The sequence below is a fragment of the Talpa occidentalis genome, unplaced genomic scaffold (assembly GCF_014898055.3).
Source record: "Talpa occidentalis isolate TD23 unplaced genomic scaffold, MPIMG_talOcc4v2.1 talOcc4.4, whole genome shotgun sequence".
In the NCBI taxonomy this organism is placed as follows: Eukaryota; Metazoa; Chordata; class Mammalia; order Eulipotyphla; family Talpidae; genus Talpa; species Talpa occidentalis.
The window spans coordinates 26909634-26932424 of NW_023604295.1; the positions used below are offsets into that span (position 1 = coordinate 26909634).

The 22791-nt window shown below is 40.0% G+C and overlaps 2 protein-coding genes across 2 annotated transcripts in view; both read right to left on the reverse strand.

Annotated features, from left to right (window-relative positions):
• The window catches only part of LOC119258057 (BMP/retinoic acid-inducible neural-specific protein 1-like), a 25009-nt gene extending 24648 nt beyond the window's left edge, over positions 1–361 (reverse strand). Inside the window, exon 1 of the mRNA XM_037526572.1 lies at positions 270–361. Coding sequence (XP_037382469.1) covers positions 270–361 — 92 coding nt within the window. The remainder of the gene's footprint in view (positions 1–269) is intronic.
• Positions 1–22791, reverse strand: part of ZMAT3 (zinc finger matrin-type 3) — a 304442-nt gene that overhangs the window by 219178 nt on the left and 62473 nt on the right. The window lies entirely within an intron of this gene.

The following is a 22791-nucleotide window of genomic DNA, read 5'->3' on the forward strand; positions in this document are numbered from 1 at the left end:
GGGCAGAGGAGGAGGGACTAGGATCAAAACAAGGGGGGTGGGAATTGTATGGGGACTATAATCAAGATTAACCAAGATGTTCTACTTGTTCTCTCTTCCCCCAGTCACTCCACTTGACTACAGTCATGGTAGTGTAGGCTCTCTGTCTAACAAATGCAGAGTTGCCAGCTCTTTCTCTCATGGGCTGTTTTGTGGATTGTTCAAAGATTTCCACTAGAGCTACCTACTACACTATTGATCCCTGATGCATGCAGGGTTTTCTAGCTGACCCCACAACTCTCCCCATGACTCCTGTTTCTGACTTTACAGAAGCACACTTTCTCTTAGTGCCATCTTGCAAGGCAGCTATGCTCACCACCATACCACCAACACCAACAACTTAGTGCCATCTTGTCAAGGAGACAGAACTCTAGAATGAGGATGCTTTCAGACAACTCATTCGGTTACCTACTGTAGTATTCACTCTGGTTCACTTGAAATACTTGTGAAAATGCTGGCAATTCCCATTATAGCTTTCACTGGTCACTCTGACATCTGCGGTAACTCTGACTAGCACTTGACTTTAGACTCTTCCAAGTACAAATTAGTTTACAGGCCCTCCGAACTCTTGGAGACACATGGCGACTGCTCTGAGACATTCTCCTATGCTCCTTATCTCATTTAAGGTGGGGCAGGTTGGGAAAATTTCAGTGAATAGCATTTCAATAACTCTTCCAAAAGTGATTCTTATCATTAACCTCACCTCATCTGTAGGCTGGTGGGAGAAGGGCTTAGTCACAAAGTGTTTTATAACCACTTAGCAAGTACTAAAAGCTAGGTCAGTGCCACCTTTTGTATACTTCTTTGGGGGTAATAACCAAAACTAAGACAAGAGGAAATCATAACATATATGTGTAGACTACCTACTTTCTGCCTGTCACATATTTCTGCCTGTCATATCTAATCTGATTAACATCAGGTTTGAGTGAGTGATTGGAGATGGTGATATTTAAGAAAATTTATAAAAATCTTGCTTCTTTCTCATATCTGGGACAGCTGCATAAAAGACTTTCCCCACTTAAAAAAAAAAAAGCACAGACTTGTGAAAAAGCAAACAAGACTACAAAGTGTCAGAATTATGATTAAGATGAATGAAAGGGGGGCCTCCCCTGATGGTGCAGTGGTTGAGCTTGGGGCTGCGAGGCTGCCCGCAGCCTCTGCAGTGCCAGTTTGATCCCCAACAACCAGCGAGGGTCCCACATGGCGTGACAGACCTCTCCTGCCGTGCCTGCTGCTCCCCTCAGCAGTGTATTTCGTCATTCTGCCTGTTCTGTTCCCTGCTCTGGCTCTGGTGGGTACTCTCACCCTCCTGCGCTTCTGACTGTACCCAGTGCTTGTATAAATAAATAAATAAATCTTTTAAAAAATGAATGAAAGGGATTATATCAAAGGAAAGTAATTATGAAAACTTACAGGTTCTACCCATCCCTGGGTGACTGTGATCAACTGGAGAAAGGGTACATTTAGAAAGATCTGGGAGTTGAAAACTCAGAACCATTCTCCATTTAATTCACCTTTCCTTTATCTATTATTAACCTTACAAGCAAAAGAAGCAATGCAGAGACCTGGGAGCAATATTTTAAATCTTGCATGCTAGCAAATGAAAAGAATAAGTTTGACTTGTGATTCATTCCACAATTTAAAGGAGCTATAGTAGTAAGTTGCATCCTTGTATTTGGATGATGAGCCAACCTACAAAGAAAACTGAAACAATCTACAGTGAAGGCTGAGAGCTGTGTCTGGGACTGCTTGCAGGTGCTAGATCACACTGAGTGCTAGGACATTACGCCCCCAACATGTTAATTTTAAAAGAGGCACGCAGACCTCTCCTGCCGTCCGCTGCTCCCCTCAGCAGTGTGCTTCGTCAGTTTGCCTGTTCTGTTCCCCGCTCTGGCTCTGGTGAATTCTCTCACACTCCTGTGCTTCTGACTGTACCCAGTGCTTGTATAAATAAATAAATAAATAAATAAATCTTAAAAAAATATTTTAAAAGACTTAGGATAGAAGCATAGAACAGAAAAATCGAAGTTGTTCTCACTTTACCACTAATAAACAAAAGGCAGGTCACCACGGCAGAGGCTTTCTTTGAGGGAGAGAAAAGCCAGTGAAATGTTGAAGTCCAGGACACTTCAACAGACTGAATAGTTAGTAATACATTTTTCTTCCAGTTTTGTATTGTGAAAAACTTCAAACATACCAAAAATGTGATAAAAATTATAACAATCACTTATATACTCTCACCACTTATATTCTATAATAAAATATTGGAGTATTTGCTTTATTAGATAGCTATCTACTTATCTATTCACTGTTCTATCATCTAGTCCAATTTATGTTTTTATGCAGTTTAGAATTGCAAACATGAGTACATTCTGCCACTAAACACTTTAACAGGACTCTCATTAGCTCGGGTTTAATGTTTGCTCATCGGTCTTTTTTGTGGTAAAATTTACATACAGTGAAATGCACAGACCTCAAATGTACCATTTGACAAGTTTTAGCAAATGCATACACTTGGAACATTTTTTATTTTTTTAAAATTTATTTATTTATGCATACAAGAGCTGGCATGTAGGCCAGAGGTGCAGGAGGTAAGAGGATTCACCAGACAGAGTGGGGAACAGAATAGTTGGACCATCTGAAATACACAGCTGAGGGGAGCAGTGGACGAGACAGGAGATGTCTGCTCACCATGTGGGTTAGCTCCCTGACCAGGGATCGAACTCGTGCTAGAGTGGCTGTGGATAGCTTGATATCACTGTGTCTTTAACCCCTGCACCACTGGTGAGGCCCAGAACATTGAGTTTTAATCTCTGATTCACATGACTACATTTTGCTGAGGGTTGAAGGTTGCATATGCCATCCCATGAGATTTTACTGAGGCTCAGTTTTTTTTTTTAAACTTGGATTTCAAAGACCACCAGAAGGATAGGCTACAGGCTACCACTTTGTACTCAGTTACTCCCGCCACTCAATGAGTAAGCAAACTAGAAATTACAAGAATGATGCCGTTCACAATGACATCCAAAATGTAAACACACGTCAGAAAAAGTTAACAAGAGAAACGTATGACATAAATAAAGGAAATTATAGATCAACTGAAAGATAAAAGTTTTTTTTTTTTTTAAAGATTTATTTATTTATTTGTTTATTTATTTATACAAGCACTGGGTACAGTCAGAAGTGCAGGAGGGTGAGAGGATTCACCAGAGCCAGAGTGGGGAACAGAACAGACAGACTGACGAAATACACTGCTGAGGGGAGCAGCGGGTGGCAGGAGAGGTCTGCGCGCCATGTGGGACCCTCCTCCGGTGGTAGGGGAGCAGCCGGGGATCGAACCGGTGCTGCAGAGGCTCCGGGCAGCTTCGCAACCCAGCGCTCAACTGCTGCGCCACCGGGGAGGCCCAAAAGAAGTTTTTTATTTCCCAAATGGAGAGATTAAATATTGTAACAATGTCAGTTCTCCCTAACTTAGTTTATAGGTTTAAGACCATTGAAATTGAAATATCAATGAAACGCACCAATAGGATTTTTCCTCTAAAATACATCAAAACGATTATGACAGAAATATTAGTCTAATATAGATGAATAACAAGAGACCTCATCCTATTCATTCAAAGCATACAATAATCACAGCAAAAGAGGACAGTGCTTGGAATAAAGAGGTAATCATGGAAGTGGTGAGAAGTAGTCAGATTCTGGGCATTTTTAAGGTAGAGAAGAGAGTTTGGTGCATTGAATATACAACAAGAGAAAAGGAAAGAACTCAAAGGTGAAACCAACTTTTTAACCCTAACCCTTTTTAACTCTAACATGTGGAAGACAGGGATAAAATATTAGGAGGAAAAAGGAGGGAATCAGGAGTCCAATTTTCAGTCTTCGGTGTTAAGTTTTAGATACCCATTACACACCAAGAGGAAATCTGGAGTAATGGGAGGGAAGAAGTCCAGATCCACAGTAGTTTAAACACAAGATCATATCACCCAGGGGGTAGCTGGAAATAAAGACGAGGGGAGGTCTGAGGACCGAGAGGTGGTTGACAAGGAAGGGTGCAGCCTAGATTTCCCTGCAAAGAGAAACTGTCAGCCCAGCTGCAGGGAGGATCATCAGCAGGCCTCTAGCTACCTAGCATCACACTCCTTCTGAAGCAGCCTTCATCCAGTGGCCAGCTGGATGACCAGTGTATCAAAGCTCAGTCATTTTTGCCACAATTTGGGACAACTCTGACCACAGTAATATTTGTTTCAGAGCACCCCACTGGGTAGACCACAGCTCTGTTGGTCCTGCATTGCCTTCTCCCTCTGACATTTCTCTTTATTTCATAGTCATTGATCCTTAATGTACATCTTGTATATTAAACTCTAACTCAGCATCTGCTTCCAGAGAACTAAAGACAGGGGAAATAATGACAAAGAGAGGCCTTTAAAGCAGAATAGCCTAGAAAAGAGAGGAGCTTAGAAGCCAAGAGAAGTTCAAATGATAATTGCAGAAACTTTATTGTAACAGACAACTCTGGCTGCCCCTCATATCTATTTTCATATTCTTCTTCGGTTCTAGAAATCCCGGATTTCAGAAGGACATCAGTTGTCCCAACTGGATATTTCACAATTCCTCTGAGAGCTAGAAGTAGCGGGGTGACTAAGTGCTGATCAATGATGTGTTGGTTGCTGCTTCAGGGAACCCTAAATAATAATATATCTACCCTAATCTTTCTCTATTCCCCAAATATTGACAGAAATAGTGTGCTTCTTTTGGTCATATGGTAGGAGTTATGTAACTTGTGTTTTTCTTTATGTTTTGGTTGACAGGAGGTGCAGAGCTAAGTATAATGTGTTCTTTTATAGAATTGGTATTTTTACCTCTGTAGAATTTATTTTCGATTTTGCATTACAATAGCCAAATTGTATAATGTGATTTTTATGGCATTCAAAAATGGATATTTAACATATTTAAAAATATCTAACTATTTTTTTAACTTTTTTTGAAAATAGCCATAAAATGCCAGTGTATGCTGTACTTTTTAATTTATAGGGTATTGCTAAATTATCTATGTTCTTTATTTGAAAATTTGCAGTTCTGTCCTTATAAAATCTATAGCTTCCAACTAAAGTGGAGATAGCTATTTCAAAATCATGAACACGTGGACATAGAATAGTCAACATAACTATTTCCTTTTTTAAAATTAGAGCTAGTATTTGAAATCTCAAAACTGGCATAGTTCCTATATATTACTTATTTTAAAAAATTTCAATATAAGATGCTGGTAACACATGAAGAATTGTTTTATTACAAAATCAGGTAATGTGATAAGATGAGGTTGTGTGATCTTCCTTCTTTCAAATGTTATTAGCATATTCATCACATTTAACAGTATGCCTTTCTTTGTTCAACACTGTGGGGATTGGTTTATAGTCTAAAGACATTCACAGTAAGCACATGTTGGATTAAATGACTTATTTAAAATGAGTTTGGTTAGATTTTGAAATAATGAAGTGTCTCATGCTTCTGATGAAAGCTTTCTTTTTTCCTTTCAGATTTTCCTTAGAAGGATCCATTTTTAAATAGAAGTATGTTCTAAGAAGAAGCCCAATTTCCCCAGCTTGATTTATGCCAATGTGTTTTTCAAAGAGTTGTACGATTATGCTTTCAGGCCCGATATTTAAACAGTTTTGTTGTTGTTGTTTTAATTTGCAGGCACAAACTCATTTTTCATGGAGCAACTCAGCTTTCTAATTGATTGAAAATTGTTACTGGGAGGGGAAGGGAGAAGGATCAAAACGAGAGCAGGAGGAGCACAAGGGACTATGGTGATGGTGCACGGGTGAATTGGTGGTGGAAATTCTATGGGAACTAAACCTGAGAGGAGAAAGCAAACATTGTTAAAAAAAAAAAAATGAACAATGATGTAACATATAAATAGATTATTAAAAAAAAAAGAAAATTTTTTCTGAAGCCCTAGATTTTCCCTAGTAATACAGTTTACAACAGTATGACAGTTTGATTATGCATCCAGTTTACTAAATTTGAGGAAAAGGTTTGCTTTAACAATGGGTTGGTGGGGGTGGAGGGGGTCGGGGGATGGGAAGGGAGTCTACCTGGTGGTGCAAGGGATTAAGTCTCAGCAATATGAAGCTATGGGCAGCCACTGCATGAGTTTGCTTATCCCCGGTCAGGGAGCTACCCACACAGCACAACAGACCTCTCCTATCTCACCTGCTGCTCCCCTCAGCAGTGTATTTCAGTCAATCTGCCTGTTCTGGTCCCCGCTCTGTCTCTGGTGAGTTCTCCCCCCACCCCACACCTCTGGCTTGTACCTCAGTTCTTGTATGCATAAATAAATAAATCTTTAAAAAAATAAAACACCAGAAACAGAATTATAGGTGTTGAAATTGAGGGTGGGTAGGAAAGAAATACATTCTACTTGGTACTGGTCAAAACTCTAGCAGAGAAGTATATCTTGGTTTATGTACACAATTGAAGGAAAGAGCAAAGAATTCAAGTGCGGTCAATGCTTTTTACAAAGCTTTTTAAATATTGCTAGAAATATTATCTGAAATTTGGAAGTAGACATAAGAGATAAAAGGTGTTCTTATAGTGCAGTGCTGGACTTACTGGACTTCTCTTTCTATTTACAGGATTATTTTGTAACTCTACAGGCAAAGATTAACTTGTAGATACATTCAAGTCTCATTTTTCTCAGTAATTATGTCCTATAATGTAACTCTGAGCACTGAATTTATAAATACTGACAATCGGCTTCCATAGGATTCACAAGGTTAAGTTTCTGCAAGCTTTTTGTCATTAATCATTAATACAAAACCTTGTTATACACATTTCTGTTTAAAAGCACCTTTATAGACACCCCCTCCCTACCCACCCCCGCCCGGTGGCTCAGCGGTTGAGTGCTGGGCTGGGAAGCTGCCCGCAGCCTCTGTAGCGCCAGTTCAATCCCACATGGCGCGCAGCCCTCTCCTGCCCCCGCTGCTCCCCTCAGCAGTGTACTTCGGTCCTTCTGCCTGCTCTGCTCCCCACTCTGGCTCTGGTGAGTTCTCTCACCCTCCCGTGCTTCTGACTGTACCCAGTGCTTGTATAAAGAAAGAAAGAAAGAAAGAAAGCTTAAATAAATAAATAAATAAATAAATGCACCTTTATATATGTTTATTGATATACTTGTGTGTATATATGTGTATCAATGTTTGATTCACTAACACTGAAGTTGTAGCCAAGTAGAGTCACTGTGCTGTTTATTAAAGACCAATGTCTTAAATATTTTATAACTGGAAGTCTGTACCTTTTGACCCCTTCACTCCTTTTGCTAAGTTTTCTCTGGTAACCACCAATCTGTTCTCTGTATCTATGAGCTCAGTTTTTATTTTTAAAAAAGAATTTCTTGTGTTTCTAAAATTCTGTGATTATATTAACTAAGAATATACAGTATTTCCAAGGGATTCTTGAGCACTTAGGGTATTTGAGAACTGTAAGAGACCTGATACATGCCATTCGAGAAGAGTTTCTAGCTCTATTTAGTTTGAATTTAGGGGCCTCCCCGGTGGCGCAGCGGTTGAGCGCTGGGTTGCGAAGCTGCCCGCGGCCTCTGCGGCGCCGGTTCGATCCCCGGCTGCTCCCCGGCCACCGGAGGAGGGTCCCACATGGCGCGCAGACCTCTCCTGCCGCCCGCTGCTCCCCTCAGCAGTGTACCTCGGCCCTTCTGCCTGCTCTGCTCCCCGCTCTGACTCTGGTGAATTCTCTCACCCTCCCGCGCTTCTGACTGTACCCAGTGCGTGTACAAACAAACAAACAAATAAATAAATAAAAATACATGCCTCCTTAAAAAAAAAAAAAAAAAAGTTTGAATTTAGGCGTCTCCTTCCACCGGAGAGACAAAGGGAAATTATACCTGTGCTAGGCTCTTAGACCCCCCAATTTTTTTTAATTTCCTTTTTATTTATATATATTTTACATCATTGTTCATTTTTAAACAATATTTGCTCCCCCCCTTCAGGTGTCATCCCCATAGAATTTCCTTCCACAATGCACCCGTGCACCATCACCTCAGTCCCCTGTGCTCTTCCCGCCCTCCCTCTGATCCCTCTCCCGCTGCTCCCCCGCAGGATGTCTCTGGTTTATAATTGTCTGTTTGTTTTTGTTTTGTTGTGTTGTGTTGTGTATTGTTATTATTTCCCCCCTAATGTCTAATTTGGTTCCCCTATATTCCTCCTATAAGTGAAACCATCTGATATTTTTCTTTTTCCTTCTGACTGACTTATTTCACTGAGACTAATTCCTTCAAGCTCCACCCCCATTGCTGTGAAAGGCATGAGTCTATCTTTTTTGATTGCTGAATAATATTCCATTGTGTATATATACCACATCTTCTTGATCCAGTCATCTATTTTTGGCCATTTGGGTTGTTTCCAGGTTTTACCTATTATAAATAATGCTGCAATAAACATAGGGGTACAGGTGTTCTTTTGAATCAATGTTTTTGTGTCCTTTGTAGACCCCCAATTTTTGACCCTTTGGTCAAACACTGATTTGGAAAATTATTTTATTTTCTCCTAATTTTTTTTCAACTTTTACATGAAAAAAATATTAAAATATTGTGCTGTGTGAAGGGTTATGGGAGACAAACACAAGCATTGACAGAAAATCTGGTCAACAGGACACCTAGAGATATGTGTTGGGAGAAGAGAATTTCAACCATTTAAAAACAAGTGGACCCCAGGGAGGTCTAGAATCCCTTGCTAGAGACTAAAATTAAAGTGTATGTTGTTGTCTTGTAAATCAACATCTTTATAACACAGATGCAACTTTATACTGTTTTAAAGGTTTCTTGAGGAATATTTAGTATGGTGACTGGGAATCACAAAGGATGTGAATTTACCTATAACAGCAATGGTAGATTAAGACTCTTGGGTGCTTACTATGCACCAGGAAGATAAATTGAAGAATAGAAAGTTGCCCAGGTTTACCCAATTCTTAAGAGGCAGAGCCATTATTTAAATTTGTGCAACATGACTCCAGAGTACAAACTCTGCCTTTTATTCTTGCTGCAGTGCTTTTACCATTAGCGGTTTGGCAAGAGAAGTAGCCAGGTTTTGTCTTGTTGTGTTTTAATCACATTATAAACAGATGTCACTTAATAGAGTTACTATTTTTCAATGTTTTCAGTTATGTTGAAGCCTCAAAACATCAAAAATGACAGGGAAGTTTATATCAGTCAAGACTCTTTTCTGTCCTCTTTCTCCTTACTGTTGTTATCAACTAAGCTAATCCAGAGTAATTGGATTGTAACTGGTAACTGGATTGTACTGGTAAATCCACAGAAAGGGAGGAGCAGCAAAATTAAACTCTTGAAACTGCAACTACGTAATTACATTTATACATAAATATAGCAGAATGAATTATACGACAGGCTAGGATGTCTTTTCAAACATCTATGACTCAGGGTGAGCCAAGGGAAGTTAGAAAAAAGTTATTTCCTTGTTTTCAAAATAGAGAAACAGGAGATGAACTTGCCTTTTGAACTGACGTGACGACACAGCTGCTCAGCACCCATCTTGTACTAGAAAAAATAAAGAAATCCATCAAATAATGCATGTTTAAATATTGTTTCAAAAGGGGCCTCCCTGGTGGCACAGGCAGTTGAGCGCCACACTGTGAAGCTGTCTGCAGCCTCTGCAGCGTGGGTTCTATCCCAGCAGGCCTGGGAGAAACCCACATGGCACGGCAGACCTCTCCTGTCATGCCCGCTACTCCCCTCAGCAGTGTATTTTGTTAGTCTGCCTGTTCTGTTCCCTGGTCTGTCTCTGGTGAATCCTCTCACCCTCCCACACATCTGGCCTATACCCCGGTTCTTGTATAAATACATCTTTTTAAAAAATTGCTTCAAAAAATGGACAGGGGCCTCCCTGGTGGCATAGGAGTTAAGTCTCAGCAGTGTCACTGGAAAGACCTGAATTCTATCCCCGGCCAGGGAGCTACCCCCATGGCACAGAAGGCCTCTCCTGCCTCGCCCACTGCTCCTGTCGGCAGTGTGTCTCAGTCAATCTGCATGTTCTGTTCCCCACTCCGTCTCTGGTGAATCCTCTCACCCCCTGCACCTCTGGCCTACACCCCAGTTCTTGTATGCATAAATAAATAAAAATAAATCTTTTTAAAAAGTGAACAAAGAAACAATACCCTTGGGTTCTGACAATAGAACTGAGGTTACCAGAGGGAGCGCAAGGGAGAGGACAAAAGCAGTCAGGCCCAGATGGTGGTGGAGAGTTCTTGGTACCTTGACATGGGCACAGTGTGGTAGCATTCATTTGAGGTGTGATCCTGTATTCTTAAGACATATAGAGTGTTGTAAGCCAATATTACCTCAATTAAAACAAAAAGTTGCTCCAAGAGGAAACTGAGTGAAGTGCACAATGGACCTTCCTGTATTATCTTTGTAACTTCTTGTGAATCTATCATTTTCCAAAGTAAAAAGTTTTCTAAGGCCCTTCATTATGGGAAATAGATTTTAACCTTGGAAAGGATTTCTGTTATGTTCTTGAATTTAGTTTTTTTATTAATTTAGTTTATTTATTTAAGCACTGTACAGTAAGCAGGGTGAGTCACCACAGAGGGAGCAAGCAGGCAGAGGAGAAGACAGCTGAGGAAGAAGAACAGTCCACAGGAAAGTGGAGGAGAAGCTGGAAGGAGACAGAAAAAGGAGAAAGAACAAGAAGACCTGGAGGAGGCACATGGAGCAGAGGGATGTATGAAGAAGCTGTGCTTACTTCTTGGACTTGTACCAGGAACTTCGGGGACATGGAAGTGACACAGGGCAGCAAGGGGCACTAAAACTGGCCAAGGACAGTGCCCAAATAGTTTGGTGGTCACTGCCTGAGTTCTTCACCCACATGCACAATTTCAAGACAACTCAGGTTCAGAGAACAATAATAATAGGATTTATTTAACAAACCAGGTAAAACAAAGAGTTACTGAGGCCACAAATGGCTATTTACCTCACCTGAAGAGGTGTCCAGTGTTTTCAAGTCCTAAACACAAATGCTCCCCAAATGGAATCTTCCTGCCACTGAGGACCTGGAGCACGGGGCAGCCAGAAAATAGGCCGGGCTCCAACTCACAGGACAACAGAAGACATAACAGGAGAAGCTCACCAGAGCTGCTGAGATGCCCCAGCACAGCACCAGACAAGTGACACTCAAAACAGCAGCTGCAGCAGCCGAATGACCTGACAAACAGTCACAATCTTGCTGCTCAGCGAGGTGCCTGCTCCGGGTCTTCGCCTTCCCTGCCAGACTGTAACAGCAGCAAATTTGGGAACAGTTTCAGTCACTCAGCTACCTACAAAGCCTCCGAACTTTTCTTCTCTGAGGTTGGCTGCTGGAAGCCTCTCCATGTCCTTCAGAGGCCTGCAACAGCCTCTGGAAGATCAGCAAGGTTGTGGCAGAAATCACTGATCCCGGAATCACTGAAGATGCAAAACCGCTGAAATCCTGAACCGTGAATCCTGCTTCTGCAGTCCCTCTTATTTCTTATCAGTATCTCCAAACCCACCAACACTTCGTATTTCACCTGGGGCTATCTCTCCTCATTAGCACTCCCCTCCTGGGGACACCACCTGTAACAGTCTTTGGCTTCAAGAGCCTGTTACAGAAGCAGAAGCTTGAAACAGAGGTGGGTGAGTGACCCATCAGTGAAGCTGACAATGGCAGCCTTTATCTTGAGTTTGACTTTGCTCTTTTTCTCCCAGACTTGTCTTGCCTCTTCTGACACCTTCATAAAGGTCCCTACCAGAAGGTGCCTTAAACTTGTTGCAGGCTTTTGGGCCTCAGTTTGGGTGAGCCACACATGAAGGGATGGGTGACTTTGGGTGTTTCATGTGGAAACTAGTTTTGTTATTCTTTCCCTTCTTTTCTCTTTACTGCACATTAATTATATTAAATTTCGTTGCTATAAAAGGTCTCATACACTAGAATATGTTTTGTCTTGAAGGGGCAGATGTCAGAACCTATTTAGAGTGGGCAGGTTTGGGGGTGCCAGGTACCCCTCAACCTGCCTTTGTAACAGTAGAATAATGAAAGGAAAATCTATACTCTGACCTTTTTCAAAGAATCTATTTGGGGTCCATGAAGGATGCACTATACCAAACCAGTGGCTGCAATTAAAAAAAGGTGATGGATTGTTTCCTTTCCAACTCAAGACTTGAAATCAGAAGCAGGAATCAAGTATAAATTGTATGTACATTTTCCATATTTAAAATTTTTTCCTAATGATAAAAATATACACACTTAGGGCCTCCCCGGTGGCGCAGCGGTTGAGCACTGGGTTGCGAAGCTGCCCACAGCCTCTGCAGCTCCGGTTCGATCCCCGGCTGCTCCTGGGCCACCAGAGGAGGGTCCCACATGGCGCGCAGACCTCTCCTGCCGCCCGCTGCTCCCCTCAGCAGTGTACTTAGGTCCGTCTGCCTGCTCTGCTCCCCGCTCTGGCTCTGGTGAATTCTCTCACCCTCCCGCGTTTCTTGACTGTACCCAGTACATGTATAAACGAAACAAACAAATAAATAAACAAATAAATAAATAAATAAATAAATAAATAAATAAAAAATATACACACTTATTATAAAACATTTGGTAAATATGAAAAATCATAAACAATTATGATTTCTTATAATTTAAAATTGAGCAATAACTACTGATGATATTGTGATATATTTTGTTTCAGGTTTTTTCTATATATAAATATTTTTGTATAAAATTTGAATCATCCATTTCTATTTGGTGAGCTTACCTTTATATTTAGCAAATTATGAACCTTTCCCAAATGAAAAATAAGATGTTATTGGCTGCATATTATCCCATTATATGGTGACATCATAATTGAATTTTTACATTATTATGTCAAATATCTAAGTTATTTAATCATTTTTCATGGGTACAGATGACATACAAGTTTTTCATTCATTAATCTTTGTTTACATCCTTAATTATTTAGGATAAATTCTTTTAAGGGTTTCAGTGTTCTTAGTACATATTGCCAAATTGTCCTGCAGAAGGGATATACTAACAAATATTCACTTGAATTTGAAATTCTGCCAGCTATGATTTTTCCATGTTCCTTCTCAACGTCTATTTTCACCTGTGCATTCCATAGCTATTTTTTTTTTTTTATAGAGGCATGTTTTGTTTATTTGTTTTGTTTATACATGCACTGGGTACAGTCAGAAGCGCGGGAGGGTGAGAGAATTCACCAGAGCCAGAGCGGGGAGCAGAGCAGGCAGATGGACCGAAGTACACTGCTGAGGGGAGCAGTGGGCGGCAGGAGAGGTCTGCGCACCATGTGGGACCCTCCTCCGGTGGCCTGGGAGCAGCCGGGGATCGAACCGGCGCCGCAGAGGCCGCGGGCAGCTTCGCAACCCAGCGCTCAACCACTGCGCCAGCGGGGAGGCCCTCCATGGCTATTTTAAATGAGACTACTACTAATTCACCATAGAAGGTCAGTATAAGTGATAGAAAAGAACTTCTAATTACAGGTTGTACAGATAAGATATCATCACTTTCTGAACCTTCTTGCAATCTGTGAATATGAGAATGTGTTTGCATGTACCAGAACCATATTAGTACAAATTAATACTGGATACCGAAGAACCCCAAATGACTACCACTGAGGCAGAAAGAGGAAAAAATGATTACCTATTGTTAAGGATCTTAGGATGAAAATGACTATTCATCAGTGTGTCAAAAAATTTAATGTGCATATGAATTACCTGGAGGACCTTAAAAAGTGCAGATTCTACTCTGTAGGTTCAGGGGCAGGGGTTATGATTCTGTATTTGTAGCAAGTTCCATGGAACACTCTCTGAGTAACAAAGTTAAGAAAGACAATTATTTTGGGTACCAGTTACTGGTTTAGAATAAACACTTGCTAAGAATAAACACTTGTCAATACCTAGGGTTCTTGTTTTCATCATTATTACTAATGCACACATTAATTCTTTTCCTCTTTGCGGAAGTAATGGCAAAATTATTTCAGAAAATTGTCCGAGGGAAGTATGATAAATTAGTAATAAGATGGTCTCTCCATGTATGCTGGAAGGCACTGTTTCTTTTCAATGACTTATTTCCGAAAGACATAGTAGAGGAGGAATGAACTCAAAGAAAGCTTGACTTCTTTTTTATTTCCATGGATTTTGTTACTTTGAGCAACTACATATATTGCTCCCACACTCAGTCAATGTACAGGCCACTGATAAAACTTCTTTGAGAAAATGAAAAAAATCCACCATTCTGCTTTTTTCTCTCTGACAAATACTTTTAACACATTTTTCTTCAATTCTTCCTAGACATCCATGGTCAGTTTTCTATTAGCCTTTGCTTATTCCCTTCCATCTTTATCACTTTTTTTTTTTTTTTGGTGTTTACAAATGGAGTTGGATTAGGAAGAAATAATCTTTTTACTTACAGTTTTTTTAAGTATAAATAATCTTGTGATAATTCACAGCATAAGACAGAGGGAAGTGAATCAGTGATTTTCTATAGATTAAAAAAAAAGGTCAGGAGGGTTTAGTGTCAAAATGAAATGCTTATCTTTAAAATAAAATGGTATAAAAATTGGAAAATAAAAAAAGGCTCAGACAGATGTTATTTGTTCAAAGTTACAGTCTATAAGTGACAGCAATGTATGAACTTAGCTGCAATGTATAAACTTGTACCTCCTAGTCTTTCAAATATGCCATGTTTGTTTTCAAATACAAGAGAAAACAAGCATATGAATGATTATGATTCAAGTCAGAGCAGACAGTAGTGACATTACGTACGTGTGCTGCAAAGATCAAAAACAGGGAGATGAGGCATGGCTTGGTGGCTGTCTCTGTCCACTGCACGCTAGTTAATGAGAACAGCATCATAAAAATGGGAAATCCCAAGATCTCTTTTCAGAAGTAGGAACAGCCAAGTTTCAATGGAAAATACCATAGAAATATTTTGGAAAGGAGAAGTTAGGGCCAGATAATTAAAAGCTAAAAGCTAAACCTACCAGGTGAGGCAGAAGCATATAATACAATCAGCAATGAGAAATTGTTGTAAATTCTTAACTAAGATTTCACTTAAGCACACCTGAATTTTAGGAAGATAAATTTGACAGCAATATATTGGATAAATCTGGGCAGAGAGATTTCTGTTTGGTGTCATGAGATATATAAAGATAGATCAGATTTGGTTTATGTCTTTATGATTCTTATTACACAATCACTTTTTATACAATTAAAAAATAATTCCACTAAAAAGCAAAGGCTAATAAATGCCAGTGAAATGTACAAAATGCTGTGATAGCTGTAGGTTAAAGAAGAAAAAGATCTAGAAGTTGTTATATTTTTAGTTGGTCTAGAAGGATAGATTTATTAGGTGATCATAGTCAGTATGAGCAGAAAAACAAGTGGGTCTGACTTCATGGAAAAGAATTAAATTGAGGATGTTTAAACTTCCTTGACATTTACATTTCAGCTCAGACATGGACCCAAACAATTAGCACGTCATCTCCAAGAAATTCTTTGGACATAGTAATACTTGATGTCAATTTTAGAAGTTTTGTTTTTTTTAAGTGTCAGGAAAAAAGAATAAATCTACAGTAAGTTTTATTTTTAGAGCTATTGCTTTATAAACTAAGCCAAAATGAAATAGTTACTCATTAGATGACAGAGTTTTTTTTCTCTTAAATTCATTTCTGAGTTAATACAAATCTGACTCATTGTCACCAAAGAAGAGGAACCTTCTTGCAGAGGCTTGTGCAGCTGCCCCAGGGTCAATCTCTACAAAAAATATTTATCTTTGTGTAATGCTGATAATGTAAATACTAGTTCACTGAATTCTCGGTTTGGACATAAATTAATCAGAATTTTTTAAATTAAAAAAATTGGACTAGAAATTTTCTTTGAAAAGTACGAGATTTGAAAATGAGGCAACCTATTTATTACTCAAGTAGATGCAAATTCCAAAGCAGTGACTAATTTGCAATGAGATAGTCCAGGAATTATCAGGACATTAGATGGAGCAGTACAAATACCTGTAATGAACAATATTACTACATTGCATGTAAAACAGGATTAATGTCATTCTGATTCAAAACTTTTAAGCTAAGAAGTTCATCTGACAGACAGGCAGAGCTCACGTTTATTTCAGCTAAAGCAAAACAGGAAGAGCAATATGTAGCTATCCCAATTGTGGGGAGAGAGTAAAGGCAAAAGAGTAAAAGAGAAATTGAAGTTCCCAAACTGAAAAAAAATTGTGAAATCTCTGGGACTTGGGTGAGTGTGGGGCACCTTGGGTGAGGGTGGGGTGGTTAAATTTTTCATCTGCTTGATTTTATTTATGAGGTGGAAATGATGGAGAGAAGAGTAAAAAATTTGAGGAGACATCACAAGACCAGGAACTGACTCACTGCAAGGCCCAAAGCTGGAGGCAAGGGTAAAAATGATTAACATAGTGGTTTGTTAACATAGTCGTTAAACAAACTATCTAGTAAGGTATCTAGAGGCACAGACTGAGGTGCAGACCACATGAGGCTTTGGCGATTGAGGGCCATTGTAAAACAATCACCGGCCCTTCCAAATGGACCTAGTCAAATCAAATATATCCTTAGGAGCCAACCCTAGAAAAGAAATCGATTTAACAGCAGTTAACAGTCCCACAAAGGAATGATCCCCTCTCAAAGAGAAGTCCATGGGAGTGCAATTTCTGCACTGACAAAGGGCAGCAGCTCTCCTGTTCACCTGTGACAATACAGGCTTCTTGCTCTCTCTTTTTTTAAAGGTTTATTTATTCATGCATACAAGAACTGGGGTGTAGACCAGAGGTGCGGGGGTGGGGGGGTCAGGCGGGGAGGTGCTGAAAAGATTCACCAGTGAGAGTGGGGAGCACAACAGGTGGATCTACTGAAATACATTGCTGAGGGGAGCAGAGGGTGAGGCAGGAGAGGTCTGCTTCGCCTTTTGGGTTGCTCCCTGGATGGGGATAGCTTGATAGCGCTGTCTTTAACCCCTGCGCCACCAGGGACGCCCTACAGGCTTCTCTTTTACCAAACCTGTCCCATTCACGGGCAGCTCTTTCTGCCCGCTTGTGTCTGTGCAATGTCCTTTACTTCCCTTCCCTTTTTATAATAAAATTGCCCTTTTCAATATCACTAAATGTCTCTGCCTCCTGGGAAAACTTTCCTGGGAAAACTTGCCACCTATGGGCTGAAAGGGGGGCTCTGATGAAACTTTTTTTCAGAGGTAACCTAAGGACCCCACTGTCTAAACCCAACACCTCTCCAAACCAGCGTCAGAGATACAATATTCAAAATGAATCTTAAATGAAAGCAGTTGTGGTACTGCTGCAAAGTAGGCTCCTAAGGGCATGTACAGGAACACACCCAAGTATTGGTGGGGAAAGTTTTGGCTCTATATGTCAGTGCCATATTATTTGATTTTCTGTAGGAGAGTCTCTGAGGCTGTGTTTGCTGAAGGAGGGACATGATTGGGAGCGCAACATTTGCAAAACCTTTTCCTTAGGTTGTGTAGTTACTGGGGTAGTTGAGAGATGTTGGAAATGGTGGGGAGTGGGGGAGGAGGTAGGCAGGAGGTAAGAAAGAAGAGCCCTGAAATTCCTATACCTCACTCCTGGCATTACCTCAGGACCTTGAGGAAAATTATCCACTTTCTGAGTCTAAATCTCTTTTGCACAATGGGAGTAATAATATTCCCTTATGAATAAATCTGTTGTGGATAGTAAATGAGGTAAATGATACCAAGTGCTGACTCCTAAATAGTCAATAAATACATATTAATCCTAAGAGACATCAAAAGGAAATACTAAAATAGGAAGTCTGTTGCAAAGAAGATTATTTCTATTAGAAAAAGTCTTAACACTGCCCTGTACCTAAAGCATTTTAGGTATATATTTTCCTAATTGTTGATTTTTCCCTCCTAGCAGTACTTCAAAAAAGGAAAGAGGCAGTTCTTGTTTAAACCATCATTACCTTCCTAATATTACAGTTCAAATTCAAAGGGTTGGACTTTCCTGCAAAGCATTTAAAACAGGCGATGGTATTAGATCCATTAGAAGTATTCAGCACACACTGTGGGAACAGAAACTGGCTCCTACCCAGTAGTTTTCTCCCATCTTCAGTCCCTAAGGAGAGTAAATTGTTCCAGAAGTGTTTATTACCCAATGTCATTTAGATGGTAAAGTATTAGAATAGCCTCCCCCTTCCACACACACATTAAGAACTAAAAACAAGATCACAAGGAAATTAAGCTAAGAAGGTAGCTCAGAGTTTTGTTATTACCTCAGAGTGAAGGAAAAGTCTTAGAACGTGTGCCCTACTTCCACCCCAGCTTGACCACTTCCCCTGCTAGTAGAAGACTCACTCCTAAGAGCATTAATGTTGAATCAGGCATTTTTGTTACTTTAATTCTATCTATTCCTAAATAGCTATGAATATAGCTTCTTGTCTGAGAACACACTGAATATGAATGAATGAATGAATGAATGAATGAACAGGGCTTGCAGCAACCTCTGCTTAGACCTCTGCATTCATTCATCATTCACTGAACAAATATTGATGGGTCCATACTATGTACAGGTGCTGGAGGAGACTGGATATGGTAATGACAGCGCACCACGAGTAGAGATTTGGCATAATATAGACATGTAATTATAGACCTCCAGATCATACGAAATAATGTATTATGCTTTAGACACTGTGATTATGGGCATAATTATACAAGAGGAAAGCTATGTAGAATGTAAGTTTAAACCATCATTCACTTGACCTGAGTTGAATTTGCTATCATTAACAATTTCACTTGATTTTCTTTGAATTTATATGGGCTTTTGGAAACATGTTTGTATTCCTGGTTTACTCAGAGAAGATAGCTAAGGAAGTCTGAACAAATGACTCCTTTTTCTCTTAAATCTTCCTTTGGGTAAGCAGAGGCTTTCAATACCATTCCCTTAATCTTAGAGGTTTGTTCCAAAGAACAACTTCACTGATGTCTGTTGTTACTGAGTCTGAGAAAGGTGTTTCTGCCACCAAATAAAAATGTTTAGAGTAATAACTGATTCATATGTCTCCTTTTCATCTCTTATTACCTTCTAAGTGGAGTCTGAGGTCCAGGCTAAGTGACTTGGTATCAGATCCAAGCAATTGTTTCCATCAGGAATTATTAATGCTGTTAAATCATTCATTCTCAGCTTTCACTGCCGAAGTGAAAAGACATTGTTGATAGTTATCAGAGCTCTTCATGTTTTATTGGAAAGTCATTTGAAAAAATTATCATATCATTAAATTCAAATCTCAGAGCTGTTTCAAAAATTTCTCAGAGAACTGCTAAGACAGGCATAAGACAATATCATTACTGTATAGTCACTCTTTACCTTCTAGTCTTCCGACACTGATTAAAGGGGAAACAGGTTTGGGAAGGAAATGTCCCCTGAGGGGAGCGCAGCATTAGAGGAAATGTCAGCACCCTACCTTAGCTCCTCTCCTCTCTCTGAGGGAGAGGGTGCCAATAAAATCATTTGGAAAGTTGTTGGTCTCTACAAATAAAGAAGATTCATTTAAAGGCCTCCCTGGTGGTGCAGGGGTTAAAGATAGCACTATCAAGCTATTGACAGCCAGCAGGAGTTCATCCCCAGTTGGCCAGGGAACTACCCACTTGGCTACAGCAGACCTCTCCTGTCTCACCAGCTGTTCCCCTCAACATTGTATTTCAGTAGATCTGCTTGTTCTGCTTCCCATCCTGTCTCTGGTGAATCCTCTCACCCTCCTGCACCTCTGGCCTATACCCCAGTTCTTGTATGCATAAATAAATAAATCTTAAAAAAAAAAGAAGATTCATTCCCCAGCTGGATACCAGCCAGGTTCTGGTTTGCTGACCCTCCCGATAAGAATGCCCTAAAAGCCTAGATAAAGTGTGTGGGAGAGAATGCATGTACTGCAGGGAGGTAATCCAGGCACAAGGACATTGGACATGTCGAAGGAATAAGGACAGTCCCTCAAGTTCTTCATTCTTGAGGAAGAAGAAAGGACAAAGGGGCTAGTTTTGGGAATAGTATTGACAAAGATGGGAAGGCAGGGAACCTACCCCCACAAGAAAAAAAGCACTAGGCAGAATGGTAAATAGAGTCAAGTATTGAAAGAAGAAGCTAAAAGATTGGTAGGAGGCAGATTATGTATAAGGCCTGTGTGCCAGGGCCAAGAAAGATGTATGCAATTCAGTAAATTCCATAATTCAATAAATAGTTAGAAGTCATTTAGGTACTTTGACCCCAAAAGGTGTCTAATCGGTGCTGTGTTTTAGGAAAATTAATTTGACAGAAATGCACTAATTGGACTGGGATAGGAAAGGCAGGTAATGACATGCTATGTGAAGAAGATATAAAATCAAGTGAGAAACCACTATACATCTATTTGAATGATTAAAATTTTTAAAAATACTGACAAAACTGACAAGCACTCAGAACAATGGGAACTCCCATACACTGCTGGTGAGCATGAAAAATGCACCAGCCACTCTGAAAAATTTGGCAGTTTTTGTATATTAACCATAAGACCTACTCATGGTTATCTGCTCTGAGAAATCGCAGCACAGGTTAATGTGAACCCCTGTACATGAGTGTTTTTAGAAACTCTTCAAAATTGCCTCAAATTGGAAAACATTCCAAAAGTCCTTCAGTAGGTGAATAGCTGAATAACCTGTGTTAACTTTGTAACATGGAATACTGCTTAGAAATGTGTAGGCACCAAGGCATTATGCTGAGTCAAAGAAGTCAGTCATAAAAAGTTACATTAATAGGGCCTCCTGATGGTGCAGCAGGTTGAGTTAGCTCTGTGAAGCTGGCTTAGCCTCTGTAGCACAAGTTCGATTCCTGGCCAGCCAGGGAGCTCCCCACATGGCGCCGCAGAACTCTCCTGTCTCACCCGCTGCTCCCCTCAGCAGTGTATTTCAGTCAGTCTGCCTGTTCTGCTTCCTGCTCTGTCTCTGGTGAATCCTCTCACCCCATCCCTGTGCCTCTGGCCTGTGCCCCAGTTCTTATATAAATAAATAAATCTTAAAAAAAAAAAGTTGTATAAATAAATAAAAATAAATCTTACTAAAAGTTACATGCACTCTTACTCTGTTTATAGGATAGTCTCAAGAGAAAACTATCAAGATGGACCAACAAATAAATGATTGCAGAGAATTAGGGAGGGAAGGGAGATGAGGTTATAATAATGATGATAATGATAATAATAAACTACTGGACCTCACTGATGGTGCAGGGGTTGAGTGCAGCACTGTGAGGCTGTCCATGGCCTTTGCAGCATGAGTTCGATCCCTGGCCGGCTGGGGAGCAACACACATGGCACCACACACCTCTCCAGTCTCGCCCGCTGCTCCCCTCAGCAGTATATTTTGGTACATCTGCCTGTTCTGCTCCCCGCTCTCTCTGTGAATCTTGTCACCCTGCGCAACTCTGGACTGTACCCCACTTCTAAAGAAAATAGGTAATAATAAACTACTGATAATACTAGGATAGCATGAGCAGGTGTTTTGGGGGTGATGGTTCTATTTTATGTCATGCGGTTACAGTGGTGGAGACATGAATCTGTATATGTGTTTTAAATCATGGAAACTTACCCCAAAATAAAAAGGTTAATTTTACAGTACGATAATTTTAAGGAAAGGAAGAAATTTTTCATTATTTGAAAAATCTTTCAGACTGAGCACATCAAGATAAAGTCAATGCTATATGGGAGGAAGGCATGGAAAAACAGAATCTTAGATTGTTTGGCTCATATAAATTAAACCAGGGTTAGAAAATATGCTTGTGACATTGTATTTCCAAAATAATTGGTAACTATATGCTTTTTTAGAAACTTGCTTCCCCCTCCAACAAAAGGTGATGTCCCTATCCCTTGTATTTGTGACCAAGCTGGTATGGTGAAAACTATAATATATGATTCCTGAGGCTAAGTCATAAAAGTTCTATGAACTTCCTCCTTAATCTTTAGAAAATTTGCTCTTGGAACCCAGCCACTGTAATGTGAGGAATTCGTAGTAGCCCATGAAAACTCCTACACTATGGGGAAGAGAGGTCTCTTCCACATCCCTGGCATATCTTCCAACAAATAGCCAACACCAACCTGCCAGACATACGAGCCAGCCATCTTGAAAACAGTCAAGTTACCTAACATTATCTAGAACACAGCAGAGCAGTGAGTGTGTGTGTGCCAAGCCCCACCTAAGTTGACTATTGACAAGCAAAATAAATTATGGCTAATTTATTAAATAATCCACTAAATTTTGGGATGGCTTGAAAATATCCATAGTAGCTACAAAATTTTAGCACACAGTGTTATAATGACTCACTTATCAACCTTAACAGATCAGGGTGTTTTCCTGCAAGGGGTATTCGGAAAATTTCGTGGAATAAGATGAGCCTTAAAGGGGAAGAATTCATGATTGGCTGGTGAAGTTCTCCACTGGACATAGTAATGTCTACTTGGCAATCCAGTTGGAATCCAGCACTCTTATTTTATATATTGAACAAGACAGAATGCAGGTGGTTGTGATCTGCTCAAAATCACACAGATATCACAGATATTTAGTACCAGAATAAAAGTTCTAATTCAAGTTTTTTGCCGTGCAGTTTAGTATTCTTTTCCTATGGCATGTCGTTTCTCAAAAACAGAATCCAGAGACTTAAACTGCAGGACCTACCACAGCAAATATCT